This window comes from Tribolium madens, unplaced genomic scaffold (assembly GCF_015345945.1).
Source record: "Tribolium madens isolate multiple individuals breed KSU strain unplaced genomic scaffold, Tmad_KSU_1.1 Scaffold_7;HRSCAF=85;Tcas5.2_LG10, whole genome shotgun sequence".
In the NCBI taxonomy this organism is placed as follows: domain Eukaryota; kingdom Metazoa; phylum Arthropoda; class Insecta; order Coleoptera; family Tenebrionidae; genus Tribolium; species Tribolium madens.
This window is the reverse complement of record NW_025401050.1, coordinates 9,970,657-9,982,213: the sequence shown is the minus strand read 5'-3', so window position 1 is coordinate 9,982,213 and position 11,557 is coordinate 9,970,657. Positions and strand designations below refer to the sequence as shown.

Here is an 11,557-nt window from a genome sequence, read left to right as displayed (position 1 = left end):
GCATTTTATTTTTGTACCAATTTTATTCACTTCATTCTTCATAATTTTAGCTTTTTTWCATCAAGTTTTTTCTTAAAATATTGATTTCTGCATTTTACCTCAAATTCTTTTTTTTTAATTTTTGTTTCTTGGATTTTTGTCCTGTTTTTGATTTTTAAACATCGTCATTAATATTTAACACAGAATCAAAGAGGTGAATTTTTACGACTTTTCCTCCCTTTCCATATTTACGAATATTTCAATTTTTTATTTCAGCCACTGAAATGCCTAATTTCACCCCCGGAATATTTAAACCGCTTATCTTTAATATTTGGCTAAACTCACGTTTTATTATTTTTTTAATAAAAATTATCCTGTTGATTAAATCCGAGTCCCTTATCATTTATCATTCAATCCATGTCTCTAATATCCAAAATGGGGCTTATCTCCTGCCTTATCATTAATCGCGCCCTAAACCCTCTTCTAAGAGACAACTTGTCGCTCAACGTGTGTGAATTACTCCCTTGAAATAATTACAAATCGATATAATATTTGAAATCCCTCTCCTGCGTCGATTAAATTATACTTTTAGATTCAGAGACGCACAAAAATCCTTCTTTTTCGTTGTGTTGGAGGAGCGCAAATGCACAATTTTGGAAATAAGACGTTTCGAAACCTAATCAAAATTCATAGGATCCCTCAATGAAATTGCTGATTTAATTAAGCATTTGGGGAGTACCTGACGCGTCATGAATGCATTATTTCAGATAATAGACGAATTAGGAGTGACGAGAACAGAGCTTATTAGCAAAAATTTTGAGTTTTTTCCTTTTTTACCAAGAATTTGTAAATATATTCAAAAAATTTTGCTGAAATTTGTTTTCGCGTGATTTAATGCCGCTACGCCGCTACGCTCTCGGGCAGTGTCTTTGTTTTGTCCAAAAATTGAAATTTGCAAAGTTTTATGCACTTTTGGACGATTAAAATGTGTCAATTTTGAAGTTTTCAGTTTTTTCGTTTTTGACAAAATTTTGGTCTATTGATAATAACTCTGGAATTATTGGTGGTAGCCTTTTGTGTTTGGCATTGTTCAAAAGCACATTTAATTTTCTACTATATACAAAAAAGATCAGTGTTGTAGGATAAATAGTTATCGACAAAATTTCTGATAAAGTCTAAAATATTGAAAATATAAATTTGACTATATAGGGTGCGCCAGAACTCGCGCCCCAGAGAAAGGTAAGATATGAGGAACATGGAAAAAATGTTAAAACAATTTCATCTAAAAAAATTTATGTCAAATTTTGTTGAGATCGAATTTTTCAAACATTTTTTCCATGTTTCTCGTATCTTATCTCACTTAAAATTTTAAATGTTGCAAAAAATTTTAAAATAAATTTTCTAACAAATTGAGTTCTTTGAACCTCTGAAACTTTTCAAAAATTTTACAATAGTTTCCAAAAATTGCATTAAGGGCAAATTTAACCTAAGAAAGGAAAAGTAATCAATAAATACGTTCTAAAACTTTTATCACATTTCGAAATTTTTTTTCAAAATTTTAAATATAAACGGCTTAAATATAAGAAAGAAAGTCTAGAATACGAAAAAGACAATTAAGAGACGTAAATATCATTTTTTTTAAATCTATCAAAAACTAAATGAAATAAGAAAACTTTGATTTTTTTGCTCGATTTTGTGAAACAAAAATTTTTGATTTTATTTAATTTCGATTATGTTTTTTTTGAAAAATTTAATAAAATATTTTAAGGCCTACTCGATGGATACTAAGTTTTTTTTTGTTTTTTTTGGCCACAACGGCTTAATATATCAAAAACTGATTTCAGATTCGTAAAACTGAGATCAAATAACATACATTTTGTTTTTAATACTTAAAAAATTTTTCGGTTTTTTTTGGTTAAAACCTGATATGTAAAATATTTGATGTCAAATTTTTTGCACCTCTAAAATTAAGTTTTTTTTCAATTTTTTCCAAAATTTTGTATTTTTTGATTGATCTTGAATTTGTAGTTCTAACGGCTGTAATATTTGATTCAATCAAATTTGTGTTATAAGATTTTAACAGCTTTAACTGTAAGTTTTATTAAAATGTAACAAAAACTTAAAAAATGCAATTTTTTAACTATTTGAAACTTTCCAAAAATTCTAGAATTATTTCCAAAAATCGCATTAAGTGCAAATTTTACCTAAGAAATAAAATGTAATCAGTAAATACTTCCTGAAATTTTTATCAGAAAATAATGAAATTTTTTTCAAAATTTTAAATTTAAAACTCTTAGGGTTAAAACAGTTCAATGAAAAAATTGTCTAGAATATGAAAAAGACAATCAAAGTACCTAAATATCAATTTTTTTTCTAAAAATCTATTAAAAATTAAATGAAATAAGTAAACTTTGATTTTTTTGCTCGATTTTGGAAAACCAAAATTTTTTAAAGCAATTGATATAAAAATTTTTGATTTTATTTAATTTCTATTAAGTTTTGTTTTTTGAAAAATTAAATAAAATATTTCAAGGCCTACTCAATGGATACGTCTCAACAAGTTTTTTTTGGGTTTATAACATAAATTTTGTAAATTTTTCTGACATTCTTAATAAAATTGATAAAACATATTTAGTATTTAATTAAAAAAAAAGTTTTGACTGTATTTATGACCACCGCAGCTCAATTTTAACACACAATAAAAATTTTAATTTTGAAAACAATTTGACTTTTATTTGCTTGATTTTGAAAAATAGAAATTTTAATAAACTTTAATAACACAAAACTTCAATTTTGTAAAATAACTAATAAATGTGTGATAAAGTTTTTTTTATAGTTTAGTAAAATATAGACCAACTTGATTTATTTTGCATGCTTAATCCTCAAAAAAAATACTTTTTTTGGTCAAAACGGCCCAAATACTTGACGTATTAATAATGTGGTGTCAAATATGTAAAACTGAGGTCAAATTACATAACACTGTATTATTTGGACAATAATTTTCAAAAAAAATCTAAAAAATTTCTAGTAATCGTATTGTGTTCAAATTTTGGCTATTAACCACTCAAGGATCAATCCACCGAAAAATAAATAAAACACAATTTTATATTTTTTCCAAACTCGCTTTTTGCATTTTATTAATGTTTTACACTCGGCTTTTAATTGAAAGCGCTAAAGGCCTGTCATGCACGATTTTCCCAAAAATCCTCATTCAACAATAATATTTCAGGTGATTTTTTCAGGCATGGACGGCGGCGGCGCCTGAAATTCGCTGAAATCTGGCTTCCACAATATTCAGGTAGTGTATTTTTCCAAATTATTGATTGAACTTTTATGAAAATTTCGTTTCATTTTTATTGCGTTAAACTGAAATATCCGCAAATCTGTCTGAATATCACCCAGCCTCCTTTATATATCTCATTACTTATTCACGAAAGATTTTTCTATCCGCAGTTATTGAAATATTCAGGATGCGAGTTTCCTTGCCCTCGCTCTCCGTTTACTTATTTATGAATCGGAATTTTAAGTAATATTTCTTACGTTTTTTTTCCATACCGAATTCTTCTCCCACCGACTGAACAAAGTCAATATTTAAACAACCGCAAACGAATAACTTCTTGTACAAAGAGGATTCTTATTCCAGAGACAATATTTAAATATTTCATTTGCATACACGCATTTCCTGTTCAATTCCCAGGAATTGATTATTTAGGGGTGGCTTTGAAATTTATTTGCCAAGGGGTTAAATGCCATACTATTTATTACATTCGTATGTTTCTAGTACTGAGTGAAGCTAATCTTCTACACTATTTCACCGAAATTGCGACATTTCGTACTATTAATTATCAAAATCGTGCAATAACTGGACCGAAATAACGAATTGCCACTATTTGTTATCGTTCTTTCATTTATCAAAGTTGCCACGATTGGGATCTAATTGAAAAATTTGAAAAAATCGAGTTGGGAACGAAATATACTGAGCGACAGTGAAAGTGTCACTATTTGAACAAGTCATCACTTTTTTCTGATTAATTTGGAACAGATTTTTACTTTAAAATTTTCAGTAACATTATTTAAAAATGTTTTATGTTGATATACTACCACGTTCCATGCCAGTGTCTCGGCTTTAATCCAATCTAGTTTTTTTTAATTTATTTTTTGAGTTTTTGCGACATTATATACAATTTTGAACTCGTAGAAATGCATGTGGATTAAATTTTTTTGACAAAATTTTGGTCGATTTTCGGTACCCGGAGTGGTTTATTTTAACTATTAATGTTAGTCTCTTATGTTTAGGATTGTTGAAACGAAAAATTTGCTAAAACTTTGTCAAAATCGAATATTTCTAGCCTTATTTTTAACTTTATTACACAATATCTCAAAAACTATGCATCGTAGAGTATTCTAACTAGTTGAATCGTGTTCAGCGAGTAATTTTACGTCTACAAAACCATATTTCAAGCGTTTTTAGGACTTTTAGTAAATTGACTATTTTTACGATTTTACTACTAATTTTTTGAAAAACTCAAAAAAATCCTTTTTTTTTAAACTCGACTCAATAATGTTTTATGCATTTTTTTGAGTGTATAAGACATCTAGAAATGCAAAAAACGTTAAATGGAAGGATTTTAAAGTAAATTTTTTTTTTGATTTTCGTCGAAATTTTGGTCCATTTTTGGCACCCGGAGCGGTCTATTGCCAATAACTCCGGCCTTTTTGGTAATAACCTCTTATGATTAGTACCGTTGGAAAGCAAATTTAATTTTCTATCATATAAAAGAAAATCAGTGTTCTACGATAAATAGTTATCGAGAAAATTTGTGATAAAGTCAAAAGTATGGAAAATTTAAATCCGACTATAACTTCAAAACTATTAGGAATTTTGCAGTTTTTTTGACGTCAATCGATTCCCCGGAACATTTTACATAGGTTTAGGTCAAAGTATTATATCATTGAGGCTCAGTTTTGCCGCAATTTACAAAACAAAAAAAACTAAAAATTTGTTAACACCCCCCCCTTAAAATCTAGTGTTTTTGAACATGTCTCAGATTCGATTTAAACCTATCTTATCCGATAGATTTTGACGCGCTAATTACGAATTTACCAACCACATTGGGCTATCTCCTTTAGTTTCGCCGTAATCGGCGTTTAAAAATTCAAATTTTTTTTGCGAGATATCGACTTGGCTTTGGCCTCAGTCGATAGATTTTCTTACGCTGATTACGATGGAGTTTGACTGATTGCTCTAAGTCTAATAGTTTGGCCGTAATCGCCGTTCAAAAAGTGAAAATTGTAAAAATTGTGAAARTTTAAACGCGTTTTTCTACGAAACTATAAGATTTAGAGCAAAGAGCTAAAAAKCATTAAAAGTAGCTTGAAATTATCTATTTATTGGCGCAAACCGGAAGTCGCTCCGGGTTATGGCTCCGGGTACAGAGCCATTTTTAGTTTTTTCAAAAAAAAATTCATATCTCAAAAACTATGAGTCTTAGGTCAACAGGGTTTGTACAGGCGTGTTCTCCGGTTAATTTTACATATAGTACTAGTTTTTCATAAGAATTAAAAATTTTTGATTTTTTTGTTAAAATCGGATATTTCTACCCTTATTTTTGACTTCATTACTCAATATCTCAAAAACTATGCATCGTAGAGTATTTTAACTAGTTGCATCGTGTTCAGTGCGTAATTTTACGTCTAGAAAACCATATTTCAAGCGTTTTTACAACTTTTAGGAAATTGACTATTTTTACGATTTTACTACTAATTTTTTGAAAAACTCAAAAAATTCGTTTTTTTTTAAACTCGACCCAATAACGTTTTATGCATTTTTTTGAGTGTTTAAGACTTCTATAAATGTAAAAAACGTTATATGGATGAAAGTTGAAAATTTTTACGAGATTTTGTTCGATTTTCACTTTTTTTCTATCTTCGCCATTATAATATTTAAATCTCGTCACGAATTTACTCAAATTTAGCTGAATTCCCTGCAAAACATCCCATTTCCTGTCATTTTTGTCCCAACCGCGTGATGAATTATGCAGTTGAAAATGTTGGATAGCTGCGGTCGCAGGAACACGAACTCCAACAGTGGGATTTGGCAGGTGCAGGATTGCAGGAGATTTCGTTCGACCCCTGATTAATGTTGCATCTGTCCAAATGCAGCAATTTTAAGTAATCGAAATGACCCAAACATGTGCCAAGATTAAAGCAAAACAAACAGAAATTTCTATTTGCGAGTTAACTGAAAAATCAAATCTGGCCATGATTGTTACAATTACTCGCAAATGTAAATACGAGCCGGACTGTTTATTGACTTTCGAGCTAAAACCGATTGAGTTTTTTTTTTCACAAAAATATACACAGCAAGTGTATCGATTTGTGTCAAATCGGGACGGGGAAATAATTAAAATTTTCGCGTTTTTTTGGCGATTTTAACACAATAAACAATGAGTTATTGTTTCCGGCTTGTTAAAATTGACTTTTTCGGTGTGATACAGGCCCTCAAAACGATCGTTTAGCTCCAACTTTCCAGACGTCGAAGTTTTTTAATAACACGACTTTTCCAATAAATATTTTTTTGATAGTTTTCCAATCTTGTAATAACTCACAACTTGTAATATCCTCATATTTTCTCCTACTCGAACTTTAATTGGACCATTTAACAAAAAGAAAGCTAAATTAAATAGGCAATAAATACCTATCAGGCAATAAACAACTTTATAATCCTAGAGCTTTATTGTTCATAAAAGCTCCCGTTTTTATGTCAATGTTTATTTAGTCGATTTGGACGAAAATAGATTAAATTTTGAGGATGTGTGCGGTTTGGCACACTCACAATCATTTTAGTGGCGAAATAATCAACTTTTTTTGAGCTAAACCACAAAAAACAAGAAAAGTATTAAAAAATTGCCAGTTTTATACGAAATTTGTAAAAAAGTATCAAAAGCAATGAATGTGAACAAAAATTGAGAAAGTGCACAAAAATAATAAAAAAAAACAAAAAATAGAAACACAATATTTTGAGTGACAATACAATAAAACAAACAAAAAAAAATTTTTGAAGTGAAATATTCGGACATTGCCTTCCCATACGAATTTTTCGTTTCAAAATTTTATGTTTTGTTAAGAAATTAATTTGAATCAAAAATTTTAAAATATTCTGACAAGAAAAGTCATTTGATTTAATTTTAACATCTGTGTTAATGGTTTTGATTTAAATTTTGAAATTTTTATTTATTTTTTAAAAGAAAAACATCTAGTTACTGGAAATGTGACTAAAACATGTCTTTTATTGTTAACAATGATGACTAATAGTAAAAATTACTCAAAAATATGATTTTCTTCACGTAGCTACTAAAACCACCCGATTTGAGTTCATGTGAAATATCTTGGTTTGGCGTTTTTGGGCGTTCTGATACTTTTATGTTACTAATTTGGGCCTTCTGATTTTAAATATAGCTTCAGTTTAACAATTTGAGTCTTAATTTTGCCTAAAAATTGATTTTGAGTAAGTGGCCACATTTTGGTCAATATCTCGAAAACTATTCATCGTAGAGAAAATTTGTTAACAGATTTGGAATTCTTGAAAATTTTTGCATTAGCAATCTTTATTTTGGTTTAATTTGTCTCACTAGCAGTTTTATTTTGACCAATTTTCTTAATAAATCAAGCAATTTTTACGTACTTTTGAGGGACAATAGAAAAAAAAACAAAAAAAATCACACAAATCAAAGACCTAAAATGACTAGTTACAAATAATTTAATGTTTTTTGTTTCCAAGAAATTTTTGTGTTATCTTGAAATAAAAATAATAAAATTTAAGAAAACAATTTTTCTGAAGTGAAATATTGAGACATTGCCCACCCATACGAATTCTTGGTTTTAAAATTTTGTGTTTTTATAACAAATTTAGTTGCGACAGGCGAAACTCGTCCTAGAATCAAGAGTTTTGAGAAATTCTGTATAAGAAGGAACATTGTTGATTTAATTTTAACACCGGTGCTAATAATTTTGGTTTAAAATTTGAAATTTTTGTTATTTGCCAAAAGAAAAATATTTAGTTACTGGAAATGTGTGTAAAACAGTTTTTTTATTGTCAAAAAACTAGTTAAAAACATGATTTTCTTCAAGTTGCCACTAAAACCACCCGATTTGAGTTCATGTGAAATATCTCGGTTTGGCGTTTTTGGGCTCTCTGATACTTTTATTTTACTAATTTGGCTCTTCTGATTCTAAACGTAGCCTTGGTTTAACGATTTCAGTTTTAATTTCGCTTAAAAACTGATTTTTGTTGATTCTGAGCAAGTAGCCACATTTTGGTCAATATCTCGGGAACTATTTATCGTAGAGAAAATTTGTTAACAGATTTGGAATCCTTGAAGATGTTTGCATTAGCAACCTTTATTTTGGTTAAATTTGTCCCACTAGTAGTTTCAGTTTTGACCAAGTTTCCTAATAAATCAAGCAATTTTTACGTACTTTTGAGGGACAATAGAAAAAAAAAACAAAAAAAAAACACACAAAGACCTAAAATGGGTAGTTACAAATATATTAATGTTTTTTTGCTTTCAAGAATTTTTGTTTTATCTGGAATTAAAAAAAGTGAAATTTCAGGAAATAATTTTTTTGTAGTGAAATATTGAGACATTGCTCCCATACTAATTTTGCGTTTCAAAATTTTGTATTTTGATGACAAATTCAGTAGCGACAGGCGAAACTCGTTCAAAAATCAAAAGTTTAAAAAAAATTGTATAGGAAAGGATATTTTTGATTTAATTTTAACACTGGTGTTAAAAAACACGATTTTCTTTAAGTTGCCACTAAAACTACCAGATTTAAGTCCATGTGAAATTTCTTAGTTTAGCGTTTTTGGGCGGTCTGATACTTTTATTTTACTAATTTGACTCTCCTCATTCTAAATAAACCGATTTGAGCCCTAATTTTGCCTAAAAACTAATTTTTGTAGATTCTGATCAAGTGGCCACATTTTGGTCAATATCTCGGGTACTAGAGAGAATTTGTTAACAGATTCGGAATCCTTGAAGATTTCTGCATTAGCAACCCCATTTTGGTTTAATTTGCCACTTTAGTGGTCCGAATTTCGGTCAAGTTTCCTAATAAATTAAGTGAAATATCGAGTCATTGCCCTTCCATACGAATTTTTCGCATCGAAATTTTTGTTGTGATAACAAATTCAGTTGCGACAGCGAAACTCGCCCCAAGTTTCTTCATAAAGCCTCTCTGACGTTATTAAAGAGCCTTGGGTGAGTGAGGAATTCCTTTTATACGCAATTAACTATTAGTGAGGGTTGAAATAAGTCAGTGTCTCGACATGGACATTACAAGGAGTTCAAGGAGAGACATCAGTGTCATATCTTAAATTCCAGACATCGCGTCTGTCTAGCGAAGCGAGAAATGCACCCCTTTGAAATTCAACTAACCACATTAAACGCGAATACAATGTCCTAATGATGGTTCATACGAGACTGGACGTGACAAATATTTAACCAGTGGTGGAGAGTAGTCTCATATTTGCACACAATGAACACATTTCAGCCCAAATCTCTAATTTTTAGAATTAATCAAATGCGAGGAACTCCTCTACCTCTCTAGCAAAAGTTTTACGAACTAAAACAATGTTTATCTTCAGTTTTCCAGTCTCGAAACGTAAAATACCTGCCAGTTGTTTACAATTACCTAAAAACAACAGTCAGTGTGTTTATTCATTAAACTCTCTAGTTTTAGATAAAACTTACACGAATTTAATTAATATTTTGTTTTGTTTTAGACGAACGCCGAGGCTGAAACCACATATGACCGATGATCTTATCAGTGGAACTCCTAGCAGGTGATTTATACATTATTTTTTCTCTTTTAAGTAACTAAAGCTCAATCAAGGCAAAAGTAATCGGGCGTGAAATCGCACAAATGTGACCGACTTGAATTTCAATCGATTTGAAATTGGCGCGCGGAGGAGTGGTGGGGGAAAGTGACACATTACCTACTTATTTCAACTATTTTTAAGAAAGTTAGCTAAAATTTGGTAACTATTATACACAAACTTGAAAATTACTCAGTTTTAACTATTGTTTGTCAAGTATTTCAAATTTGAAACGTCGAGAATAGCTAAAACACATACAAGTAGCTAGTTTTGAATAGTTAAAGTAGGCAAAGTAAAAGCATAATTTGAAGAGGTGGGGTTAAGTGGTCTCTTTTCTACTCTTTTTGTGGTGGGGATCAAGTGACACTTTTCCTACTCGTGTTGGGTAACTGCAAAATAGCCAATTTTCAGGCCCGTATTGTGTATTTTACGACCCGTCACTGTTACAAATCACCAACAAAGTCTCCTACTCTCTTTGTGGTGGGGGCAAATGTCGCTTTTCCTACTCGTATTGTGTTAATATCTCGTTTTCAGGCCCGTATCGGTGTATTTTAACCTTTAAATTTTGACACGACCTTAATCTTGCTAAAATACACTTGCAAAGCCTCCCCACTTCTTTGTGGTGGGGGTCAAGTGTCACTCTTCCTACTCGTCTTCTGTTAATCTTTTGTAACCGCGAGATTGCTAGGTTTCAGGCCCGTATTGTATATTTTACGACCCGTCTGTTGTTCAAATTGTTGACACGACCTCTACTCTCTTTGTGGTGGGGGTTAAGTGTTACTTTCCCTACTTGTGTCGTGTTAATCGCCCCTTTTCAGGCCCGTATCGGTGTATTTTGTCCCGTCAGTGTTTTCAATTTTTGGCACAACGCGAATCTTTTTAAAAATCACTTTTTAAGTCTCCCACTTTTTTTGTGGTGGGGGTAAAATATCACGTTTCCTGCTCGTCTTGTGTTAATCTTTTGCAACCGCGAGATCGCTAGTTTTCAGGCCCGTATCGTATATTTTACGACCCGTCAGTGTTTCAAATTGTTTACACGACCTCCACTCTTTTTGTGGTGGGGGAGAAGTGTCACTCTTCCTACTTGTGTGCGAAAATGCTTGTTTTCAGGCCTATATCGTGTATTTTACGACCCGTCAATGTCTCAAATTATTGACACGACGTTAATTTTGTTAAAAATCACCTCTACTTTTTTATGGTGGGGGTGAAGTGTCACTTTTCCTACTCCTGTCGCCCGCTTTTAGGCCCGAATTGATGTATTTTGCCCCAGTTTGTGTTTCAAATCCTTGACATGACGTTAATCTCGTTAAGAAACACCTGCAAAGCCTCCGCGATGTAAATTATTAGTTATTTGCCAAAATAAAAATATTTAGTTACTGGAAATGTGACTAAGACTTTTTATTATTACCAATAATGACTTTTAGTAAAAATTGGTTAAAATCACGATTTTCTTCAATTTGCCACTAAAATTACCCGATTTGAGGCCATGTGAATGGATTTTGTTTGGAGGAAAAATTTAGCGTTTGTGGATTTTTTGACTCTAAATATAGCTTTAATTAGGTTATCTATACTTTACTTTGGTCTATAACAACTATTAAAATTTTTAAAATTTTTAAATTAGTCACTTTTTAGACATATGTATTTTTATCGTATAAGAATTTTATTAACAGAATCGAAAGTTTTGGAAAATTTTGTATA

At 30.6% G+C, this 11,557-nt stretch overlaps 1 protein-coding gene across 2 annotated transcripts in view; it reads left to right on the top strand.

Annotated features, from left to right (window-relative positions):
* The window catches only part of LOC123009798 (chondroitin sulfate N-acetylgalactosaminyltransferase 1), a 99,592-nt gene that overhangs the window by 33,547 nt on the left and 54,488 nt on the right, over window positions 1-11,557 (top strand). Inside the window, exons 2-3 of one of the 2 annotated variants that reach the window (XM_044406318.1) lie at window positions 3,222-3,277; window positions 9,767-9,826. In XM_044406318.1, coding sequence (XP_044262253.1) covers window positions 9,792-9,826 — 35 coding nt within the window. In that variant the 5' untranslated portion in view covers window positions 3,222-3,277; window positions 9,767-9,791. Of the gene's footprint in view, window positions 1-3,221; window positions 3,278-9,127; window positions 9,243-9,766; window positions 9,827-11,557 lie in introns of those variants that run through there. The other variant, XM_044406319.1, reaches the window with a different exon arrangement.